The sequence below is a fragment of the Phoca vitulina genome, unplaced genomic scaffold (genome assembly GCF_004348235.1).
Source record: "Phoca vitulina isolate PV1807 unplaced genomic scaffold, GSC_HSeal_1.0 scaffold5, whole genome shotgun sequence".
In the NCBI taxonomy this organism is placed as follows: Eukaryota; Metazoa; Chordata; class Mammalia; order Carnivora; family Phocidae; genus Phoca; species Phoca vitulina.
The window spans coordinates 72,466,908-72,491,908 of record NW_022589708.1 but is presented as its reverse complement, the minus strand read 5'-3'; the positions used below and the strand labels follow the sequence as shown (position 1 = coordinate 72,491,908).

The 25,001-nt window shown below is 38.5% G+C and overlaps 2 protein-coding genes and 1 pseudogene across 7 annotated transcripts in view; 1 reads left to right on the top strand and 2 right to left on the bottom strand.

The window, feature by feature from the left end:
- FLT3 (fms related receptor tyrosine kinase 3) overlaps positions 1-24,347 on the bottom strand; it is a 110,508-nt gene extending 86,161 nt beyond the window's left edge. The window contains exons 1-2 of the mRNA XM_032403282.1: positions 24,257-24,347; positions 22,973-24,111 (exon numbers count right to left, since the gene is read on the bottom strand). The gene's annotated coding sequence lies outside the window, so the exon portion shown is untranslated. The remainder of the gene's footprint in view (positions 1-22,972; positions 24,112-24,256) is intronic.
- Positions 12,689-13,787, bottom strand: LOC116631254 (annotated as a pseudogene).
- Positions 24,240-25,001, top strand: part of PAN3 (poly(A) specific ribonuclease subunit PAN3) — a 130,009-nt gene continuing 129,247 nt past the window's right edge. For all 6 annotated transcript variants that reach the window (XM_032403288.1, XM_032403287.1, XM_032403285.1 and 3 more), the window contains exon 1: positions 24,240-24,800. In XM_032403288.1, the coding sequence (XP_032259179.1) occupies positions 24,371-24,800 (430 nt within the window). In that variant the 5' untranslated portion in view covers positions 24,240-24,370. The remainder of the gene's footprint in view (positions 24,801-25,001) is intronic.

Below are 25,001 nucleotides of genomic sequence, written 5' to 3'. Positions count from 1 at the left end.
AATTAAAAATAAGGTAAAAAGGTAGCACTAGCTATTTCTCAAGTGCTCAGTAGTGACACATGGCTGGTGGCTACTGTACCACACAGTGCAGCTCTAGTACAGAGTCAGAATTCAATACATCGTTGCTGGATGAATTAATTTTGCAACATTATTTCACCAATTAAATTAGCCATGAGTTGGGATGCCTGGCTGGCTCAGTCCATAGAGTATGCGAGTCTTGATCCTGGGGTCATGAGTTCGAGCCCCATGTTGGGTATAGAGATCACTTAAAAAAAAATTAGCCATGAATTAAACCAAAAGGCTGCCAGAAAAAGAAATGTCAGTAATAATTATTTGTTAGTAGCCACCAGAGTATCTTCAGTATTAGGTGGTCTTACTTATACCCATACCCTGAAGACTGACAGCATGCTTTTTCTACACAGTGCAGCTTGAACTCTGAGTCATCAGGGAATCCCTCTGACATGTGTAAATTCTTTGAAAACACTCATTTATTTGTTTTTCACCCACATGATAATTTGGGGATTTAAAATTCTCCACTAATAAATATGGGGATGAAAATCAAAATGGCCAATGAATCATGAATGGAATAAACTCATTTTAAGAGTTGAAATGAAAAAGAAAGAGTTGAAAAGGTGAGTAACTTTTCAGAGACATTTCAACCAGTATTACCTTCATATCACAACATTGCTACATTGATTTTGCATATTTCTAAAACAACAGATTCTTCCTGCCCATACACCCATACATTCAATCTTCCATGATTCTAGTGATATAAATTAGAAGTTTACATTTTAGATTAGGGTGCAATTGTATACCTTGAAAGACTGCAAAAGACTGATAGTAAACGTGCTATTTCTGGATATTTAACAGAGAGGTATAATAAGGAAGTATAGAATGTTCACCTTATCAGTTAAATTGCTTTCCTGAAGTTAAAGCTATTTCTGTCCTTTTGTAATGGGGGAAAGGGACTACACAAGTATTGATAGGATCTTTTTTTTTAAATTAACATATAAGGTATTATTTGTTTCAGGGGTACAGGTCTGTGATTCATCAGTCTTACACAACACCCAGCGCTTACCACAACGCATACCCTTCCCAATGTCCATCACCTGGCCACCCCATTCCCTCACCCCCTCCCCTCCAGCAACCCTCAGTTTGTTTAAGAGTCTCTTATGGTGTGTCTCCCTCTCTGGTTTTGTCTTATTTCGTTTTTTCCTCTCTTCCCCTAATGATCCTCTGCCTTGTTTCTTAAATTCCACATAGCAGCAATGTCCACAATAGCCAAACTATGGAAAGAGCCCAGATGTCCATCAACAGATGAATGGATAAAGAATGGAATATTACATAGCCATCAAAAATTGAAATCTTGTCATTTGCAACAACGTGGATGGAGCTAGAGGGTATATTATGTTAAGCAAAATAAGTCAATCAGAGAAAGACAATTATCATATGGTCTCACTGATATGCAGAATTTAAGTATTGATAGGATCTTAAGCTTAGCCTGAGTTTCCAAATCAAAGGACAGGAATAAAGCCTTAGAAATTGTAGTGTGTCTTTGCTCTCTCTTGCTTTTCTTCCTTCATTCATCCTTTTTTCATTTCCCCTTTCTTTCCTCCCTCCCTCCCTCCCTCCCTTCCTTTGTTCCTTCCTTCCTTCCTTCCTACTGATTAAAAACCTTTATCTAATCCTGTATCATAATTTTAGTAGGCTTGCTCTAACTTTAACTAGGCATCATATTATTTACTCATTCATCAGCAAGTATTTATTGAAAGCTTTTGTGAACCCAGTGCTGAGGTAAATAGAAACAGTTTTGTCCTCACGGAGCTTATAGCCAGTAGGACGGACAAACTTTAAGCAAAAATAACTTATAAATACAAATTATGATCTATCTTAAAAGGGGGAAAGTGTCAATTGCTAATGAGAGACTAAATAATGGAGACCCAGTTTAAACTGGGTGGTAAGGGAAGGGTCTCCCTGAGGAGATTTAAGCTGAGACCTATAGCAGAATTTGTATAAAGTGTGTGTGTTGGGGTTGGGGTTGGGGCCTGTATTCCATGTAGAGGAAACGGTGTGTACGAAGACTTTGAAATGGAAAAGAGTCTGGTGTGTCAAGAAACTCAAATAAAGCCAGTAGGGGGCTGCTCTGACAAGAGATGAGGTAGAGAGGTATATCATATCATGCAGGGCTTTGAAGGTCATGCCAAGGAGTTTGGATTTATATTGATTCAGTGGGAAATGAATAAAGATTTTAATGGGGGGCTGTGGTGGGGTGTGATTTGATCAGCTAGTTTATTTTGTTTATTTCTCAGCCTTATTGAGATATAATTGACATAAAACATTATGTAAGCTTAAGGCATACAACATGATGATTTGATACATGTATATATTGTGAAGTGATTACCACAATAAGACTAGTTAAAACATTGATCACCTCACATAACGACAGGTTTTTTTGTGTGTGATGAGAACATTTAAGATCTTTCTCAGCAATTTTCAAATATGTGATATGATATTGTTAACTATAGTTACCACATTGACTATTAGATTCCCAGAACTTACTCACCCTATAACTGGAAGCGTGTACCCTTTGACAATATATATTTTTAAAATGTTGATTGGACGCTTTTTGGAAAATGGATTGTGTAAGATAAAATAGGGGGCTAACAATCATCTAGGAGAGAAGTGACAATCATATGAACGAGGATCATGGCAGTGGAGGGGAAGAGAAGAGAGTGGATCCATTTTGAAAGGAGGGTAAAGGGAATTTGGGAGGTGGGGTGCTCAGGATGACCTTCAGACTTAAGAAACTGCGTCTTTGGAGGTGCCCTTCACCCAGATGGGAAAGGCTGGAAGAGAAGTTTGCTGAAATAATGAGATTGCAGTTTTAGACATGGTACGGTTGAAATGTCTGTGAAAATTCAAGTGAGAATGTCAGGTAAGCATTTACAAACAAGTCTGGAGGTCAGAAGAGAAGTCTGGGTTGGAGATATAAATTTGAGAGTCTCCAGTCTACAGATGTTATTTAAGCCGTGAGTCAGCTGGGTGGGATCACCGCGGAACACAGTACAGTAGGGAGAGCGGAGAGGGCCCAGAACACACGATGCCCAAGTGTATCTGTGTACTCTAAAAGAAACTAGGCTTCTGAATTTGGCACTATAGCAGTGAGCAGGCTTACCTTTCCACTGGTTCATTATTTTACTCACTCATTTATTCTACTACATATACTTGTATCTACCTTTTAAGTAAATCGTGAACTGAAGGTCCTGGGGTATTTTACCCTTGTTGTCAGAGCCAAAGGGAGGATCCAGGTTTGGGGGGGGACTTGAATCATATATAATTTGAGGAACCTTCTAAAAAGGAATGCAACTTTATAAACATAGAATTAGGCACAAAAGTAAATATTTATTAAGAATTGGAAAAGAGGGCGCCTGGGTGGCTCAGTTGTTGAGCAACTGCCTTCGGCTCAGGTCATGGTCCCAGGGTCCTGGGATCGAGTCCCATATCGGGCTCTCTGCTCCGCGGGAAGCCTGCTTCTCCCTCTCCCACTCCCCCTGTTTGTGTTCCCTCTCTCACTGTGTCTCTCTCTGTCAAATAAATAAATAAAATCTTTAAAAAAAAAAAAAAGAATTGGAAAAGATATCATAACAAATTACAGATTTTTATTTTTTTTAAATTCCAGTATAATTGGTATACAGTGTTATACTGTTGCAGGTGTACAATATAGTGATTAAACAATTCTATACATTGCTCCGTGTTCATCATGATAAGTGTTCTCTTAATCCCTTTCACCCACTTTACCCATCCCACCCACCCACCTCCTTTCTGGTAACCCCCAGTTTATTCTCTATATTTAAGAGTCTGGTTTTTTTTGTTTGTTTGTTTGTCTCTTTTTTTCTTTGTTTTGTTTCTTAAATTTCACATATGAGTGAAATCATATAGTATTTGTCTTTCTCTGACTGACTTATTTCACTTAACATTATACTTTCTAGAACCATCTATATTGTCACAAATGGCATTTTTCATTCCTTTTTATGGCTGAGTAATATTCCATTGTATATCTATATCTATATATCTATATCTGTATATATATAAAACACATATTCTTTATCTATTCATCTATTGACGGACACTTGGGCTGCTTCCATATCTTGGCTATTGTAAATAATGCAATAAACACAGGGTGCTTATATCTTTTCAAATTAGTATTTTTATTTTCTTTGGGTAAATACCCAGTAATGGAATTACTGGGTCACATGGTAATTCTATTTTTAATTTTTTTGAGGAACCTCCATACTGTTTTCCACAGCGGCTGCACCAGTTTGCATTCCCACCAACAGCGCACAAGCGTTCCTTTTTCTCTACATCCTTATCAACACTTGCTGTTCCTTGTGTTTTTGATTTGAGCCATTCTGACGGGTGTAAGGTGACATCTCATTGTGGCTTTGATTTGCATTTCCCTGATGATGAGTGATGTTGAGCATCTCTTCATGTGTCTGTTGGCCATCTGTATGTTTTCTCTGGAGAAATGTCTTTTCCTGTCTTTTGCCTATTTCTAATTGGATTATTTGTTTTGGGGGGAGTTACAGATTTTTAAAAGTTGACAAATACCAGAGATGTCATGAAATTAAGACAAATACTTTTATGTCTACGTTTATATTATTTTAATTAATTAATTAATTAATAACTGCCTGGTGTATTTTATATCACTTTTTCCCTACCTTTTATGGCTCCGTAATGTTTCATTGCCTCTTCTCATTGCTTTTATTATTTTTTTTAAGATTCTTTATTTATTTGACACAGAGAGAATGAGAGAGAGATACAGAGAGCGAGCACAAGCAGGGGGGACAGCAGGCAGAGGGAGAAGCAGGCTCCCCGCTGAGCAAGGAGCCCAATGTGGGGCTCGATCCCAGGACCCTGAGATCATGATCTGAGCCGAAGGCAGCCGCTTAACCGACGGAGCCACCCAGGCGCCCCTTCTCATTGTTTTTAGAAAATAATATTCTCTAGAAAGAATAGATAGTTGAGTCTTTCATAAAGCATGCTCAATCAAAATTTTTTATTGTTATTAATTGTTTAAAATTTCTGCATCACAATTCATGACCAGTTAGACCATGTCAGTTTTAGGATTGTTTTCAAATCTGGGAAAACCTCACTTAAATTTCTTTCACTTATGAGTGGTAAATATCAGGCTCATTTCACTGCTTTGGGGCCAGCTGTGCATGCCTTCTTGTCTAGAACCACCAGAATTTGTCAGAGCAAGAGGTGTTAGATATGTCAAGACTCAATCCAATCACAGAAGCACAAAATATAACTCCACCCAAAGACATACTTGCTGTCTGGAATCCTGCTACAGGCTTTACCCCACAAACACAGGAATTCTGGCAAATTCTATTTTGTGCCATTCCTATTTTTTTAAAAATGAATGGTTCATTTATACTTGTATACATTGCATTACTGAACACATTCCTGACAGGCGAGGGTTTCCATTTTATTTATTTATTTTTAAAAGATTTTATTTATTTATTTTTAAAAGATTTTATTTATTTATTTGACAGAGAGAGAGAGAGAGAGCACAAGAGGGGAAGCGGCAGGCAGAGGTAGAGGGAGAAGCAGGCTTCCCGCTGATCAAGGAGCCTGACTCAGGGCTCGATCCCAGGACCCTGGGATCACGACCTGAGCTGAAGGCAGACTCCTAACCAACTGAACTACCCAGGTGCCCCAAGGATTTCCATTTTAGCTAGGTGTTGATGAGAACCAAAGCCTCCAGCTTATGATATAATATGCTAGGAATTGGAAGATTTGATTGGAAGACTTCTCTACAGACTTGGCTTTAGTCCTAGATCTTTGGGTTATGCTTCATGGTGAGTTGGCCTTGGGAGGTAGGAGAACTCTTAGAAGCTATTCCTATAATCTGAATGACTCTCAATGACTTACTTAGACATAGAAGTGACTATCCCATAACTATATTCCATTAAACCCAAACTAAGTAAATATATCCCAAACATAACCCAACACAAGGGAAAGTCTGAGTGGAAAGAAACAAGAGTTTTAATTAGCTATGGTTAAAATGTATTACTTTTGAAAATTTTACAAATAAATATGACCATGAGGAGACATTTCTAGGGCGCCTCCCAAGGCCTTTGCCAGACCATATGCAAGCCCAGCTTCATTAGTTTCATAGTAAACTGACCTCTAGTCATTAAATCTTCAAATATAGCGGTGTCAACTGCCCTCAAATGGATATTATTTTATCCTCTCCTTGCAGGCAGAACAATCATTCCTTCTCACATCTTCTTGTTAGTCAGTCTTGCAGGGGGCGGCAGTGTGAAATCTCAAGGTGTTGGTTTGAGTTGCTGCTCTGGGGACACCACTGGCTAGTATAAATTTCTTTTTTCCTTTTTTCTCCTCCTCCTCTTTCTTCTTCCTTTTTTGTTTGTCTGTTTGTTTTTGTTTTTGTTGTTGTTGCTGCTGTTGTTGAGCCCCAGAGCCTTGATTTCGGCTCTGGTCGTAATCTCAGGATTGTGAGATTGAGCCCCAGTTCTAGCTCTTCCCTCAGTGGGGAGTCTGCTTCTTTCCCTCTTCCTCTCCCCCTGCCTCTTTCCCTGCTCACACTCACGTGCACGCTCTCTCTTTCTCTAAAAATAAATAAATAAATAAATAAATAAATAAATAAATAAATAAAATCTTTTTAAAAAATTGACAGCCTTGAAGAAACTTAGCATATACATCTGATTAATTCAAATCCAGGGGGAAATAAAAACCTACAACGAACTATTCCTCCAGTAGTAGTTATCACAACTATGTCTCTATTTCAGTGATTCTTTTCCTTTGAAAACTATGACCTAATTCTAATTTGTTTTTTTAGCATGTAAGTAACTTAAGTGAGGGACCACAAATCTAGGTAGCATATTACGCCTTCCTTAACACACTATGAATATTTGGCCTAAACAAAAATTACCTAATTATACACCTGTCCAGAGAACAGTTACCCCTACCTAGGAGGGAGAGAACAGAGAAGTGAAAGCAGAACTAGGTGGGAGAGTTATTTTTGGGGAAAAGGTATAACAACATTGATTCTACTGGAGGTATTAAAAAAAGCATAGCTCTTAAATTTAGACAGTCTAGGTTGAAACATGGCTCTCTTTACTTAGCTGTATGATCTTAGGTAATTTAGTTGACCTTTCTTAGCTTCATTTTCTTTTGAAAATGGAGGCAGTAATATTTGAGAGAATTCTTAGTGAATTGAATGAGATAACAGTAGGAAATAATCATTAATACTTCAAGATTTTATCATCATCACATACACAGGAAGAACTTTTTACTTATTTTTTAAATCTTAGTTTTTAGTGGGCTCCACACTCAGTGTGCAGCCCAACTTGGGGCTTGAACTCATGACCCCAGGATCAAGACCTCAGCTGAGATCAGGAGTCGGACACTTAACTGACTGAGCCACCCAGGCGCTCCTTAGTGTTCATTTTTTTATCAAAGTTATCCATGCACATTATTTAAAGCGTTTAATAAAAACAGTTCAAAATCTGGAAGGTAGGCACATCATACTCTCACGCTGTCTTCTAAGTAGTTTATAGTTTTATCACTAATATAAGTAGAGATATCTTTAGTTCCATTTCTAGTTGGTTCTTAAGGAGAAAAAGTTATTTAAGTATTTAAGTATTTAATATTCAGCAACCTTAAAATTTGTTCTTAATTTATATTGGTATTAGACACAGTAAGGCTGTGCTGTCCAATAGAAATGTAATGCAGACCACATACAAAATTTAAAATTTTCTAGTAGCCATATTATAAAAACAAAAAGAGAACAGGTGAAAACAATTTTAACAGTATATTTTATTTAACCCAATATATTCAAAACATTATCATTTCAACATGGAATATACAAAATTATTAATTAGATGTTTTATGTTTTCTTTGTTCACACCATGTCTTTAAAATGCAGTATCTCTCTCATAGTTGTAGCACAGCTTGGACCAGCCACATTTTAAGTGCTCAGGAGATATGTGTGGTTAGTGGCTACCATATTGGACAGTATAGCTTTCAGATTTTCTACATATACAATCCATGCAATCACCTCATTTATAAATATAGTGTTGTCTCTTCCAAGATCATGATTTTATTTTATTCTCTATCAGGAAAATCTCTCTAAAAACATTAACAAATAATGGTGATAGCAAGCTTCTTTGTCTTCTTCTGTATTTTAATAAACATGACTTTAATTAAATGCTTAATTTTTAAATAATATTCTCTTTAAATAGTTTCCTTTTGTCTCCAATTTACTTAAAGCTTATATTAAGAACTGAAGAATTTTAATTGCTTATTTTCATCCATTGATACAATGTTTTTAAATCTGTGGATAGAATCAATTCTGTTAAGAGATTTCTTAATCTGGAACAACCCTTTCATTTCTATAACAACCATTCTTGTGGGGTCATGATTTATTATTCTTTTACATTCAACTTGCACATATTTTAAATTATTTTAGATGCTAATAGATTCAGTTTGCAAATATTTTATTTAGGCTATTTATGTTCATATTCCACAGTGAAATTAGCCAATAAATTTATTTATTTTGGCAATATCTTAACAAAGATATTTGGGTAGTAAGGTATCTTAGCTTCATAAAGTGAACCAGGATATTCTCTTTTTCTAGCATCAAGAACAGTCCTTGAGAAATTTCTGTTCTTAGACGTTTATATAAAATTCAGAGGCAAAACCATTTGGATTTGGTACATATTTTAAAAGTTATATATCAAATTCATGTTTTAATTCTATTGCTATTGATCTTCTGGGTTTTCAACCTCTTCTTGAGTCAATTTTGAAAATTTAAATTTTGCTGTGAAAGCCCATTTCCTCTAGGTTTTCAATTTCACTGTCATAGCATTGCAAACAACATACCTTTAAAAATATTTTTGAAATTTCCAAAAAAGGGAAATCTATAGAAAATCTATAGAGGCAGAGAGACAAAAATATTTGTTAAAGGCTGGGGCATACACAGGGGAATGAAAACTAAAGGGTACAGGGTTTCACTTAGAGGTGATGGAAATCTCTAAAATTGACTGTGGTGATGATGCACAAACCTGTGACTATACTAAAAACCACTGAACTGTACACCTGAAATGGGTGAATTGTATGATACAGGGATTGTAACTCAATAAAGATGTTTAAAGATTAGGAAATTATACTTCTAATCTCAAAACCACAATGAGATATCACCTCACACATATTAGGATGATTACCATAAAAAAAAAGTGTCGGTGAGGATGCAGAGAAATTGGGACTCTTTTGGTTCCAATACCCAAAAGAAAAGCAGGGTGTGTTTCAAAGAGACATTTGCTCACTTATGTTCACAGCAGCACTATGCACAATAGCTGGGAGGTGGGAGCAATCCAGATATTCATCAATGGATGAATGGATAAACAAAATGTGGCACGTATATATTATGGAGTATTATTCAGCCTTAAAAGAAAAGAAATTCTGGATGAACCTTGAGGACATTATACTAAGTGAAAGAGGCCAGGCACAAAAAGACAGATGCTGTATGATTCCACTTATATGAGGTCATCTAAAATAGTCAAATTCATAGAAACAGAAAGTGGAATGGTGGTTACCAGGGGCTGGGGGCAGGGGAAACGGGGAATTGTTTAGAATTTAGACAGTTCTGCAAGATGAAAAGTCTGGAGATCTGTTTCACAACAAGGTGAATATACTTAACACTACGGAATTATACATTTACAAGTGGTTAAGATGGCAAATTTTATGCTATGTGTTTCTACCACACATACAAATCTTTCAGTCTCTTCCATATCTATTGTCACAGCACTTTTTAAATTCCTAATGTTATCTATTATATCATTTACTAAAAATACTTTAAAAATGTAGAAAAAGATAGAGAAAAGTGAATAATTCAAAAGTATTATTGATCAATGAATTATCACATAGTGAACACATATAGCCACTACCCAAGCCAAAAAATAAAACATCACTATTATCTCACAAGTCCTCTACATGTCCCCTGCCAAATGCCTTTCTCTCTCCTTCCTAAATATAGACACTACTGGCTTTTAACACTACAGATTAGTTGTGCCTGTTTCCAAACTTTAATATAAATGGAATGATACAGAAGGCACTCTTTTGAATGCACTCCCTGGTTTCTTTCTCTTGACATTGTTTATGAGCTCTATCCATATTGCTGCATGTAGTAATAGTTAATGCATTTTTTTTTTTAGAGAGATAGCTTGAGGCGGGGGGGGGGGGGGGTAGAGGGAGAGGGAGAGAAAGAATCTTAAGCAGGCTCCACACCCAGTGTGGGGCCTGACATGGGGCTCGATCTCACGACTCTGAGATCATGACCTGAGCCAAAATTAAGGGTGGGTTGCTTAACTGACTGAGCCACCCAAGTGCCCCAATACTTAATGCATTTTTATTAGTCTATAGTATTCTCCTGGATGAACATATTCCATAATTATCCATTTTATGGTTTCTAAGCATTTTTTTCAATATTAACCTATAATAAATGATATTTTTAGGAATAATGTATATGGCTTTTGGCACACATTTGGTGCAAAGAAATATATGCATTTCTGTTGGGACTTCACATAGGAGTTAAATAGCCGTGTTTGTGTTTATTTAATTTTAATAAATAAGGCCCATGTTCATAACAGCAACCATTTCCCAATGTACTTGTACCAATTTTAACTCCCATTGGCAGTATATAAAGATTCTGGCTACTACATATTCTTGTCAGCACTTGATATTATCACTTTTTAAATTTTAGCCATTTTGTCAGCTATACTGTAGTATTCATTGTTGTTTTAATTTTCATTCTGATTATTAATTAGTTGAAAGCCTTTTCATACTTATTGACTATTTGTATATCATCTTTTGAGAAGTTCCTGTTTAAGTCTCTCACTAATTTTTCTGTTGGGTTATCATTTTTTATTGACTTGAGGGAATTTTTTTATATATTATGGTTACAAACCCTTTACCCATTTTATGTGTTGTAAATATTTTATCCCACTTTCACTTTTCACTTTTTTTTTTTTTTTTTGAGAGAGAGAGCATGAGTGGGGGCAGAGCACCAGAGGGAGAGGGAGAGAGAGAGAATTTAAGCTGGTTCCATGCTCAGCATGGAGCCTGACTCCGGGCTTGACCTCATGACCCTGAGATCATGACCTGAGCCGAAATCAAGAGTCAGATGCTTAACTCACTGAGCCACCCAGGTGCCCCCCACTTTTCACTTTAAAGATTAAATTGTTAATTTTAGTGTATTTCTCACTCTTCTCTCTTTTGTTACTGTCTTTATGTCCTGTTCATGAAATCTTTGCTACTTCATGGTCACAAAGATATTCTACCATGTTATTTTTAAGAAGCCTTATTTTACTTTCAAATTTAAACCTATAATCTACCTGAAGTACACCCATATGTATATTTAATTGAGCCAGCATCATTTATTGAAAATACAACTTTCGGGGCAACTGGGTGGCTCAGGTCATGATCTCAGGGTCCTGGAATCGAGCCCTGAGTTGTGCTGTAGGCTCAGAGGGGAGTCTGCTTCTCTCCCTCTCCCTCTGCCCCTACCCCCACTCATGGTCTCTTTCTCTCTCTCAAATAAATAAATAAAATGTTAAAAAAAAAAGACAACACTTTCTTCACTGATCTGTAGTACATACTCATACACATACACAAATCCCACTTGGGTTCGATTAAAATTATACCAAATCTAACATTGACCTGGGGAGAATTGACATCTTTATAATATTTCCAATCTGTGAACTTGCTATATCTATTTATTTAGGTCTTCTTAATAATAATTCATAATTTTCTTACCTTTTTTAGTTCTGTGAGTAAAAGTCTCACACACAGCTCATTAGAATTGTATCTAGGTATGATTGTATAAATGGTATCATTTAAAAATTTTCCAGTTTTCTAATTTTTGCTGATATATAGAAATACAAATAAATTGTGTATGTTGACCCTGTATCCAGCTGCATTATACAAAGATGCTTTCCCTTTCTTTCTTTCTTTCCTTCTATTTTTAAGATTTTATTTATTTATTTATTTGAGAGAGAGAGACAGAGATAGTGAGAGGGAGCACAGGCAGGGAGAAGAGGGAGAAGCAGGCTTCCCGCTGAGCAGGGAGTCCCATGCGGGGCTCGATCCCAGGACCCTGGGATCACAACCTGAGCTGAAGGCAGACGCTTAACCGACTAAGCCACCCAGGTGCCCGTACAAACATATTTTCTAAGGATCTTTAGTTTTACTTCTTCCTTTCCAACCCTTCATTCTTTCTCTTTTCTCCATTTTTATATTGGTTAGGATCTCTGGTACCATGTTAGTGTACATGGTGATAATGAGCATCCATGTCTTGATTTCAGAGGGAAACTATTAACAGTTCACTATTAAATATGCTGTTTGCTACAGTTTTTTTTTGATAGATACCATTTATAGATTAAATATGCTCCTTTCCACTCCTAGTTTGTATGGATTTTTAAAAATATCATGGGCATTAAATTTTATCAAAGGCCCCCAATTGTGTAAGATCTAATGTCTATAATAAACACCTTATTCTTTATCACTCATAGTGATTGTGCTTCTGTGATTGAACACTGATATGTAGTTTTCTTCTTAATCCAACCCAAAAGTCTTTGTTTTATCTGTTTATTTTCCATCAACCTTATTTCCATTTTCTGTTTAAGAGTCTGTGGAAGAATAGACTCTGAATGGTTCCTACCCTTCCAGTGGCCTGAGCAGTGGGAGTCGCAGACCAGGCTTCATGGCAGGCCGAACGCTGCAGGCTGCAGCAGTGGACAGGCTCAGAGGGCACCTGCGCCGGCGGACCAGTCTGTGACCTTGGGTTGAGTAGCAGTAAACCCAGGAGCTGGAACAGTCCATTCGCCCTGAAATTCCTCCTTGGTCCTGGCCTTCTCAGCAGCCGCCTGCTCTTCCTTCTCCACCACTTCAGGATCTCCGTGGAAGTAGACATCAGGCATGACCACCCACGGGTGTTCAAAGGAGACAATGCCAGGCATGGCACTAAACTTTCTGGCTGGCACCCAGCGCACCAGACCTGCTGAGCGAGCTCCCTGATGTTGCAAGGGATGGCAGGGTCTGCATTGCACAGAGGAGAGTCCGTATCATAGAGAGCAGTGGTAGGCAGGTTAACATACAGCGTCTGTGCTGAGAGGCTGGAGGACAGCCCTGGGATCAGTAGCCACCAGAAGTCTCGGCTCCTTGAAGGCGAGATCTCGTTAGTGAGGGTTCCGGGAGTGAAGCGGCCAACGGTAGGAGTGTATCCAGTGGCAGCAGCGAAGTTCAGCACCGCCCCCTGGCCAGTAGTCCTGGAGGATGTGACAACTGACATCAGCTGGGTTTTCCATGGCAACAGTGGCTTAAGCTGAAAGCAGAAATTTCTCCCAGGTTCTCTTCCTGGGAGAAATGATGTAGATGCTATCACTTTTCCTTTTGTAGATGTACTGTTCCATTTGGAGGTCAAGTTGGTGCCACCGATGTGGGCTCCTGCTGCAAGGAATGTGAAGACATCCTTCTCTTTCATGGCAGAACACCCAGCGATCCGGACATTGTGAAAGCTTCCCTTTAAGTTACCACAAGAACCCAGGACATTGTGCAAGATTCCCTTTAAGTTAGCATGGGAACCCAGAACAATGTCATATGGACTGCTCTACAAGTAGCTTGGAAAAGCTGAAAGCCTTTGTCTTTTAATTGGATCTTGATGGTTTACATTTAATATATGTAGATTTAAAGTTATCTTTCTTCTTTTCCATTTGTTCTGCCTATTCTACGTTCAATTTTCTCTCCTTTTTTGATTTCTTTTGGATAAAATATTTTATTATTCCATCCCCCTCCCCTTGTATTACGTTGTTATATATTTTTGCTTTACTTTTAGCAGTTGCCCTAGAGGTTACAATATGCACCTTTGACTTACCGAAGTCTAAGATAAATTACTACTTTTATTACTTCTTTGAAAATGCAAGGAATTTAAGGTCCTTCATTTATATCCTTTATGATTTTTTAAAAGATTTTATTTATTTGACAGAGAGAAGGAGAGAGAGAGAGATCGCACAAGTGGGGTGGGGCAGAGGAAGAGGGAGAAGCAGACTCCCCCTGAGCAAGGAGCTGGACATGGGACTCCATCCCAGGACCCTGGGATCATGACCTGAGCTGAAGGCAGCCGCTTAACTGACTGAGCCACCCAGGCACCCTAATATCCCTTATGTTTATGTGTTGTTTTCATGTCTTTTAATTCCACATCTATTTAAAACCCCATAAGGCATTGCTATTGTTTTATACAGTCCATATTTATTTGGTTTTACTGGGATATTTCACCCTATTGCTCTTCATTCCTTCCATCTGAATCCTTTAGTGTGGGTCTGCTAGTGACTAATTTTCTGATTTTGTCTCAACTCTTTATTTCATCTTCATTTTTAAAGAATATTTTCATTGGACATTGTATTGTAGCTTGGTAGTTATTTCCTGTGTTTTGAAGATAATGATGATGCACATTTTTCTTCTTGCTATCATCGGACTTGCCAGGAGTGTATCTGTTTAAACCTTTTGATGTTTTCTATTTCCTTAGTTTCGGTCTTTCCTTTATTACACATTCCCTTTTCCTCCGGTCTCTCAGTTCATTTTGTCCTTGTATAAGTTTGTTACTATTCATTCCTTTTTTTAAAAGATTTATTTGAGAGAGAGAGAGAGAGAGAGAGAGAGAGAGGCAGACTCCCCACTGAGTGCGGAACCCAACCCAGGGGGTTGGATCCCATGAAGCGGAGATCATGACCTGAGCCGAAATTGAGAGTCTGATGCTCAACCGAGTGAACCACCCTGGTGCCCCTCATTCTCTTTTAATAATAAAAGTACTCAAGACTATGTTTACATTTCTTCTTAGTATAGTAGTGTAGTCTAGGCTTTAAGATGCAGTATGTACTCCTTTTCATTGATGTTTGGATGTTTATAATTTCAGTTTTATTTTTTCCTTGGTCCTGGAAATATTCAGAAAAACATCTCTTTATTTCCAAATAGGTGGGCTTTCTTATCCTCTTTTTAGCATTGATTTCTAGTTATATTGGATTGTAATCAGAAAATGTAGCCTATAAAATCCCTCTCTCTTTAAATGTATTGTGGTTTATATTATGGCCAAGGGTATGTTTAATTTTTGTAAATCTTCCATAGTTATATGAATAGAATATATATTTTGGTAATAGGGTACGAAGTTCTCTATTTGGCTGAAACATAAGCCAGTTGATTATATTATTAATATATTAATATCCCTGTTTTTTCTGTCTATCTGTTAAATTCTGAAAGAGGTTTATTAAACTCTACCATTATAATTATGTGTGTGTGTATGTCTGTCTGTCTGCATGTGATTCAAACCAAGTTCTGTATTGCTAGGTGTTCTTGCATTTCGGCATTCAGTAATATTATTTGGTGCATAAAAGTTTATTAAGATTATTATTATTTTGTGGAGTTCACCTTTTATCTTTACATAATGTTCCTCTTTTTCACACTTAATGTTTTGGCCTTAATTTTTCTTTACCTAATGTTAATATTTTCACTCATTTTTGTTTTCACTTAGGCCAATCAAAAATCCTAAATAAACTGTAGTACCTAGATCCTTGCTCTACACTAGGTTATGTGGGAGGTTTGAGCAGACCTGTGCAAGAGACAGTTTCTTGCTTCAAGGAGCTTCATTTTAATTTTACTAATGGCATATCCTATTAAGATTCTTGTTTTAACATATACATTGTTTTCAGCAAGTCTGATATAAAGCTTTTCACCAAAGAGTATAAACTAGAAAATCTGCACAACAAATATCTAACCTTTGCAATAGTAAAATAAATTATTAATATAGCACTATTAGATATAAATTATAATAATGGACATATTACACATGGGAATGTTGAGTGACTTTCTGGAATAGGGGTGCCTAATCAACAGAAATGGTGGCAGTCAGCTTTGCTAAATCGAAGGTACTTCTGTAAGGCTGGTGGTAGCTATATGGATGATAACAGTGATTTCCTTTAATAATCAGGGTTATTTCCAAGGTACAACTAATGTTAAAATCATGTTTGCCTTCACACAGGAATAGAACGATAGTCTTTAAGTTCTTTGAAAACTTGTAAAGGAATGTAGCAAATTACTTTTATTACCACCATACATTACAAGTATGATGACATTGATGAAAGACTACCTCTTCTGTAGAGGGTCACAGATACACTAAAATTTTTTTTCAACATATCAATTGTTTTTTGTTTTTAAGTAGGCTCCACACCTAGCATGGAGCCCAATGCGGGGCTTGAACTCGTTACCCTGAGATCAAGACCTTAGCTGAGATCAGAGTTGGAGGCTTGACTGACTGAGTCACCGAGGCAGGCGCCCCAACATATCAGTTATTTCTAACTGCCACAAATAGAAAGACTTTTAAGTGCACCAGAAATTTGTCAAAACAAGATAAACACTAGGAAGTTGCTAATAATCTTATATAGAATTATAGAGCAGAACTTAGAACTTAGAGCATAAGAGGACACACAATCTTACAAATATAGAAGAAATAGATATAAATGCAGTCAATTTCATTTCTGAGAGTCAAAAATAGTCAATCCTAACTTATCCACATGTAGTTTCCACCTTAGTTGTCTTGAGGGAGAATTTTTTTTTTTTTTAAGATTTTATTTATTTGACAGAGACACAGCAAGAGAGGGAACACAAGCAGGGGGAGTGGGAGAGGGAGAAGCAGGCTTCCCACCGAGGGGCTCGATCCCAGGACTCTGGGATCATGACCTGAACCAAAGGCAGATGCTTAACGACTGAGCCACCCAGGCGCCCCAAGGGGGAATGTTTTAAACTCAGGCTTCTATCACTAACAACACAATCACTAACTACTCAGAAAATGTGACGTTTTCCCTATTACTGGTACTTAATACAAATTAACATCAACTTTAGCTTTTAGCAATCTGCTGCTGGGGGAATGTTGCTAGAGGCCACCCATAAAAAATGTAATTCTTACACTATATCCCAAAGCAAATGTGATTTATGGATTATTTGCAGTTTTGGATATAATCTTTATAGCACGAAAATGACTTGGAGTTGTCTAAAGATTTGTTTTTAGTAAAGGATACTCAAGAATGAACCCTTCCTAAAGAGATAGCCCTCCTATGGAAGTAGGCAGTTGCCTATAAAATATTTTTGAGGAGATATGAAATGTGTGAAAAATAAGACCCTAGGATATTTTTCAAAAAGCAAACACTTTAGACTATAAAATCAAATGAACACATTCCCTGTAGAATGTGTATTATAGTTACATGGGAACATTATACACTTACATACTTATAGTTTTGCCATTGTTTTTAGGAAATTATTTTCAGCATCAGCTTTTAAGTCACACAAGAATATTGGTTTTATTTATTTTGACATCATTATTTTAAATCACAAATGACATGGCCCTGTTCAGTTATTTTTTATCATTTATCACACCTAGCTCTGATAACTTTGGGTCATCTCCAAAAATCTGGTCTTCCCTTAAAGAATGAAGATTTGCTACCATGATGATATTTTAGAAATGTGATTAGGGTGCATAAGTAAATCTCAAAAACATGGTATAACTTAGAAGAAGCCTTGTTTTTACCAAAGTGACTACTTGGAAAGTAATGTTCATTTAAATCATCAGGTGAAGGAGAAAAAAAATCTCATTATTTCATCATACCTCACAGTTCTTCCATCCAGAAATGGGAATATTGCTGCATTTGCAAATACTACCATTAAAGCACGCATAAATAATTTTGGAAGTTACCCTCTATTAGTATGTAATTATGGGTTTCAAACCCCCAGACTTGCTTGAGGGCTATCTTAACAGAGTATCCAATGGAATGAAATATGAATTTGGTACATTTTGATGAAGGCTAAGGAGGGAATATATTAATCCCAAGGTGGAGTTGGCAACAGTAAGAAAATCCAGAATGAGAGGACACAAACCCTACCGAAATGGTTATAGATTAGGAGAAAGATGATAAAACACAGGACTTTAAAGAGTCTAAGCTGACTATCTTGGGGCAAGTCATAGAACCTTAGAGATCTTTTTAAAGTCTCAGGCTCCCAATATTAAAGTAACATTCTCATTTTAACTGTTTCACAGGATAGTTGGGAGGAGAAACGAAAACTATGCCCAACTGCTTTTGTAAGCTGTGAAATGCTTTGGTATTTGAGGCATCATTACAGTAATTGCCGACATCATCATCATAAAAGGAGAGGGATGCATGAGTGAGAGTGCTAGAAGTAGTAATATTAAAGGCAATAAGATATAAAGTTGTGAGAAGTAAAATGCCTTCTACACAGAAAGGTGGTTAAAATTATTTTGTAAATAGAAACTTTGTTTACTTAGTGGCAGAGAGATCATTCAACCCTCAAGACAGCCCCATAAAGTAGGTATCATTTTCATTTTAAAAATTAAGAAACTGAAGCTAAGAGAGGTTAAGAGACTTGCTAAAAGCCACATGGGTCTAATGTAGTAAAAACCAGGTTTCAAACCGGTTATTTTAATTCCAAATCCAGTGTACTTTTGTGTCTCATTAACGTTATATTGTGTGTTCACCACACAAGTTTAAGCCTCAGAGGATATCCTATGCATTGTATTAAGTTTTAATACATTAATTACTTGAAATGCATTTTACAGTATTTCTGCAAGACCAACCATGCGGGCAGCACTGAATGGCAGAGGCAGAGGCAACACGAAAGAGGAGGAAGGAAACACAAGAGAAAGGGGTGACTGGAAGCTGAGTGAGGAGCGCCGCAAGAATGGTTATTACTGTTGAATATTACAGAGGGAGCATAAAGTGGCTGAAAAGCAGCTAATAAATTTGCTAATGAATATCAGCAGTGGCCCTGGTTAAAAAAATACTTTAACAAAGCAAGGGCAATAAAAAAACCCAAAAAACAAAACAAAACAAGAAAACAAAGCAAGGGCAGTGTCCAATTATTCTCGATTAAGGGATGAATAGAGATGAAGAGGCTGGTTATGAAAGGATGATTCAAATAAATTGCCTGTATAGAGAAGTTAGGACAAAAGAAGGAAACCAATGGAAAGTGAGGGTTTTCTTTAAAATCAAATTTTAATTACTGAAGCAGGCATATATTCTTCTTGTAAAATCTGAAACATCACAGATAAAGCTAAAGTCCCTTTTCACCACTACTCCTGATCTCCATCCTGTTAGCAATGTAATGTTTATCTTTCCAGTCCTTTCTGTGCACATTTATATATATCACTGTAGGAAATATTTTATTTTAGATAAAAGGTGTTATATTCCATATTTACCTGTTTTGTGATTTTTTCATTCAACAACAGCTCTTGGAGTGTAATGGCACAAATAGGTCTAGCTCTGTATTTATGAACATTTAGGTTATTTCCAATTTCACTATTATCAACAATGCCTCAAATGAACATTGTGATGCATGCCTCCTTGAGCACAAAAGGGTTTTTCTAAGGGAGATACCAAGAGTGGCATTGTTGGGTCTTGGGCATGGATATTTGAAAATTTTACAAATATTGCCAAATTGCCCTCCAAAGTGGCCATATTAGTTAGCCCTCCTACCAGCAGTGTTTCTTTCTGGTATTTTTTAAAACAAAAACATTTTTGTTTCTGATTACAAAAGGCTCACAACAGAAAGGAATGGATGCCTTAAACATTATTTTAGTGTGAGACTTAACATATTCACATACTACGAGGAGAGTCAGAGAAGATGCTGCATGGAGAACACTAGACTCCTGAGGAAATGTTCTAACTTCGGAGCATCAGTGAAAGGATCAGTCCTAGATGGAAGAAGGGGCTCCTAGTGCTTTCTTTTTATGGCCATATGAAGTAGAAAGCAAGGTAGAAGGGTTGGATGGGGGGGCTGGTACTGAAGAATGCAGACACATTTTAAAATAGGTTATACCGGGACAATGGGAAGGCAGGTGACTGGGACACTGTTTCTCAAAATGTGTTTGAGGAACACTGACTTTGCAAGATGAGTAAAAAAAAAAAAAGAAAGTGTTAAAAAATTATGGTAAATTCTTCTTACTAAATCGATTTAGTAAGAAGAATTTACCATAATTTTTTAACACTTTTTTTTTTTAACATATTCAAGGCTCTGAAAAAGACAAAGTTGTTTAACTCAGCATTTCCCGAACTTTCTCAGCAATAGAACCTTTTCCTTTGTGTAAAAGCAGTTAATACACTGCTGAACCAGTCATCTGTGAAATATACTTCGGGAAATACTGGACTAGTGATAATTTGAAGAAATGGGCAACAAATGAGTGTCCAGCTTGTCTTCACAAAATTAATTTATTTGAAAACAAAATGAAACCAAAAATACACAATTAAACAAACATCCATGTACTAACTCCTAAGAATTAAAAGGTTAAGATTAAATTACAATAAATTTTTAATGCTTATTTTTCTATTATAGAAATAATATATATTCATGAAACAAATTTGGGAAGAAGAGGAAAGATAGGAAAAAACTACTCCGTCATTTTACCACCTTAGTAAAACCACTGTTGATGTTTTGAGGCAGTTACTTTATCGTTATTTCTATTAGGTTTTTTATTGTTTACATCATTATAATAACACAGCATATACAATTTTGTATCATGTTAAATATCTACATTGTATTGTAAGCACTACTGTACATCATCATGGCTGCCTTTTTAAATGGCTGCATAATATTCCAAGTGGATAGTTGACTATTTAACCATTCTTTTTGGTTTTAGAATTTACATTGTTAGCAACTCTTTCTTTTTTGGCTTTCATATGAAATATTGCAATGATTACATGGGAGCATAAAACTCCTTATTTACAGTTATTTTCTTAGGACTTATTTGCCAAGTTCAAGGTAATGTATATTTTAAAGGGTTTTGAGAAAATATTGCCTATTTGCTTTGGGGGGGGCAGGGGGAAAGGTTGTATCATCAGTAATATATTAAAGTGCCTATTTGTGGGACCCCTGGGTGGCTTAGTCGGTTAAGTGTCTGCCTTTGGCTCGGGTCATGATCCTGGGGTCCTGGGATTGAGTCCCACATCGGGCTCCCTGCTCAGTGGGGAGCCTGCTTCTCCCTCTGCCTGCAGCTCCCCCTGCTTGTGCTCTGACAAATAAATAAAATCTTAAAAAAAAAAAAAATGCCTGTTTGCTCTGGTTCCCTCCAATTTAATTCAGATTTCAATTTGTTAGCACTGGTCCATTTTTTTTCAGGTGATGGACATTCACAAATCCTAATCTGTCATTTATTGCATTATCTATCCCCACTGGTTTTGCAACCCATTACAGATCTGCTAAACATGTTATATATTTCTCCATCGAGGCAGTGAATAATATTTTTTCATAAAACGTTAAGAACAGAGTCCAAAGGAAGATAGTAAAGACCATGTTGACATGTATCAATTTATCAATACTCTTTCGATATTGTTTAAAGAGCTTCAATGGCAGCTTCATCAACATTTTGATTATGACTAATAAAAGATACTTAGATCACCTAACTACAGTATCTTAGTCTACTCTTCTCCATCTTGTTCACAATGATTTAATAGAAAGCTCTGTCAAATGGCGTATTGAGGGATGATTTCTCTTTGGCTTTTCCCCTCATGATTCCAGGCTGTATTTTACACATTTTTGTGTATCAGAGCCTAGCACAGAGCTTGCTTGATACATAGTACACAGATTCTCAATAACAGTTTATTTGAATGATACCCTTAATTTGGCATGAATTTAATGAACCTCTGTTGTCCACCATAGTTCCAAGCCATTAATAAACATACATGTTCATTTAGGGATGGCAAATGTTTCATGGAAAGAGTACTTGGAAAAAAAAAAAGATTTTATTTATTTATTTGAGAGAAAGAGAGAGTGGAAGGAGGAGCAGAGGGAGTGGGACAAGCAGACTCTGTGCTTAGGATCCTGAGGTCATGACCTGAGCTGAAATCAAGAGTTGTTTGCTTAACTGACTGAGCCACCCAGGCCCCTGCCCCCTCCTCAAAGAGCACATTTTATAATTAGAAGTCCCGGTAAGTTGGCTTTGCAACTTACAAGTTGGTAACTCTGTGTAAAGCCAGACCTTACTCAGTTTGTTCATCTACAAAATGGTGATAACCCATCTTCCTTACTTTCCTCATAGGGTTCTTAGAAGAATCAAAATGTTTTTCTCTAAAGGGAAATCTGATCATGTCCTTATTTGGACTTTTTAAGACCCTGTAATAACTTTTTATTGCCCTCAAGAAAGAGTTAAATCCTTTAACGCGCCATACAGAGACTTTTGTGATCACCATTCTAACAATGAAAGCTCTCTTTCACTGCAAGGCCTTTTGCACAAGCTGTCTGCTTTGTCTGTAAAGCTATTTTCTGCACCCTTCTATGTTGACTACTACTAGCAGCAATTCTACTAATAGCAATAGCTAAAATCTACTGAATTCTTACTAAGCATGGGACACTCTACATATCGTAGTTTATACTTTATCAAGTAGATACTATTACCAGTTTTACAGATAAGGCACAGAGAAGTGAAGCAACTTACCCAGAGTAACACAGCTATTAAGCCTCAGCTTACAAATTCACATGTCTGAATTCAAAGCAGATGTTCTCAACTTCTATTATGGTATCAACTTTGTCCAGAAAGTCTAACATCTTTAACATCCTCTAATAGCCAATGTGGTAAGATTAGCACTTAAGGCACTGCTTTATAATTGCCTGTGTACTTTATGCGGGGCTCCGCAACCAGAGGGATGAACAATCCATTTGAACTCAGACAAGACTGCATCTAGTTTACTTTTGTTTCTCCAGCTCCTAGCAGTTCCTGCTACACATAATGGGCATTAATAAATATTTGCTGAATAATAAATCTAAGAAAGTGTTTTTAAACAAAAGACATAACACAATGTTATTTTTGAATTTAGTTAAGGAACATCACCAGGCTTACCAGTTTGTGATGTATGGGATCCACTTTCCCCCCTGTTTGCAGTGTAGTACACTTGCTTATATCCGTTCTTCTGTGATCTCTTTTGTTTGCCACAATTCCTTAAATACTATCAACAAATATTCCCCATTCACAACTGCGATACTGTCTTCTGAGAAAATCTTTTACAGGAGAAAAACTAAAATGTTAAAATTACTTTTCCCTTCATAGCAAGGGAAAACTTTTTTTTTTTTTTTAATACAGCGCAGCAAAACATTAGAGATCTCTGAGGAAAAAACTATCTTTTAAAAATGAATTTCAAATCAAGACTAGGCTGATTGGAGAAAAGCAATCCAGCACATTTATAAATGAAACGTTCTGGCGCTGCCTAGGCAGTGTTGTCCCCAGGTGGCATCTTATTTTTCATAATATTTTACTGAAGCCTTTCAGTAATATAAATAGAGAGAACAGGTGCTGCAGTGAGCAGGGGGTTTGTCCAAATCAACCTTTTTTGGCTCAGTTTTTTGATAGAAGGCCCAGAACTTAAGGTAATCAGTCCTGCAGCTCTCATCACCTTCAAGGAGAAGGAAAAAGAAGGTGGTGAAAAAAGAGGGAGAGGAAGTGTGGCAAACAGATGAAACTATACTTCACATAGAGCAAGGGCTTGGGCTCCTTCCCAAGCTGCGGCCCCTCAAACTGACCGTTTACATTCTGTTAATTTTGTCTTTTCAATGAAAAAAGGACGCCTGGTTTTATAAATAAGAGGATATACAAAAAAGGAAGGTATTCGTCTCGTGAGAACTTCACCACCCCGATCAGCGTCTGGGAAGGCCACCGCGGACAGCCCATCCAACCGCCGGCCCGCTCGCGGATGCCCCGGGGGCCGGACGCCTGGCGAGGCTTCACCCCGCGCTCCCGCTACCCACAAGCCACCGCGCCTCGGCGCGCCTGCGCAGCGGCGACGGCCCTCTCAGGAAGAGGAAAATGGAATAAACAACTCGGAGGAACCAGAGCGCGAGAGAGCGAGTGGAGGCAGAATTTAAAAATAAACCGGCCTCTTCACCCTCCCAGCCGGTTCATCGCTGCCGCTTCCCCTTCCCTAGCCCGCGCCCTCGAAGGCCCCGTCTGGGCCCGCGCGTCCACCCCGTCGTCCCGCGCGGCCCCTTTAAGAAAAGAGAACGAGAGAGTGAGTGAGAGAGAATCCCAACTCTCCCCCTCCCCTCCCCTCCCTCCTACCCCTCCTCCCTCCCCTCTCCCCTCCCCCCCTCTCCCCGGGCGGCTCCGGCTCCCGCAGCGGGACAGACCCACCCGCCCAGGCTTTTATCCGGCACCGGCAGCGTCTTCCTTCCCTCCTCGGTCTATGGTGGCGGCGGCGGTGGCAGCTCCTCGGGCGGCAGCGGAAGACGAGGCTGCGGCGTTGCCATGAACAGTGGCGGCGGCCTCCCGCCCCCCTCGGCCGCCGCCTCCCCTTCCTCCTCCTCGCTGGCGGCGGCAGTGGCGGTGGTGGCCCCGCCGGGGGTCGGGGGTGTCCCCGGCGGGGCGGCGGCGGGAGTGAAGCTGAAGTATTGCCGCTACTACGCTAAGGATAAGACTTGCTTCTACGGGGAGGAGTGTCAGTTCCTGCATGAGGACCCGGCCGCCGGAGCTGCCCCGGCCCTCGGCCTCCATAGCAACAGCGTCCCCCTGGCTCTGGCGGGCGCGCCCGTGGCCGCCTTTCCGCCCGGAGCAGTCCCGGGCGGGGGAGCCGGGCCGCCCCCGGGGCCCAAGAAGCCGGACCTAGGGGGTCCGGGTGCAGGAGCCGCAGCCGGCGGAGGAGGTAGCAGCGGGGTGCTCGATGGACCGCGGCTGGCAAGTAAGTGTGGTCCGGGCTGGGAGGGCCATCCCGGCCTTGGGTCGGCGGCGGAGCGAAGGCTTGGGGCTGGAGGGGGCCCGGATGAGGCCCTGCAACGAGCTTTGCCTGCGGGTCCCCCCCCTTCACCTCCCTAGGCGGTCTGAGAGGCCTAGGCCGGGCCTGAGCCCTCCTTCCTTCTTCCTGCTTCTCCTCCTCACAGCC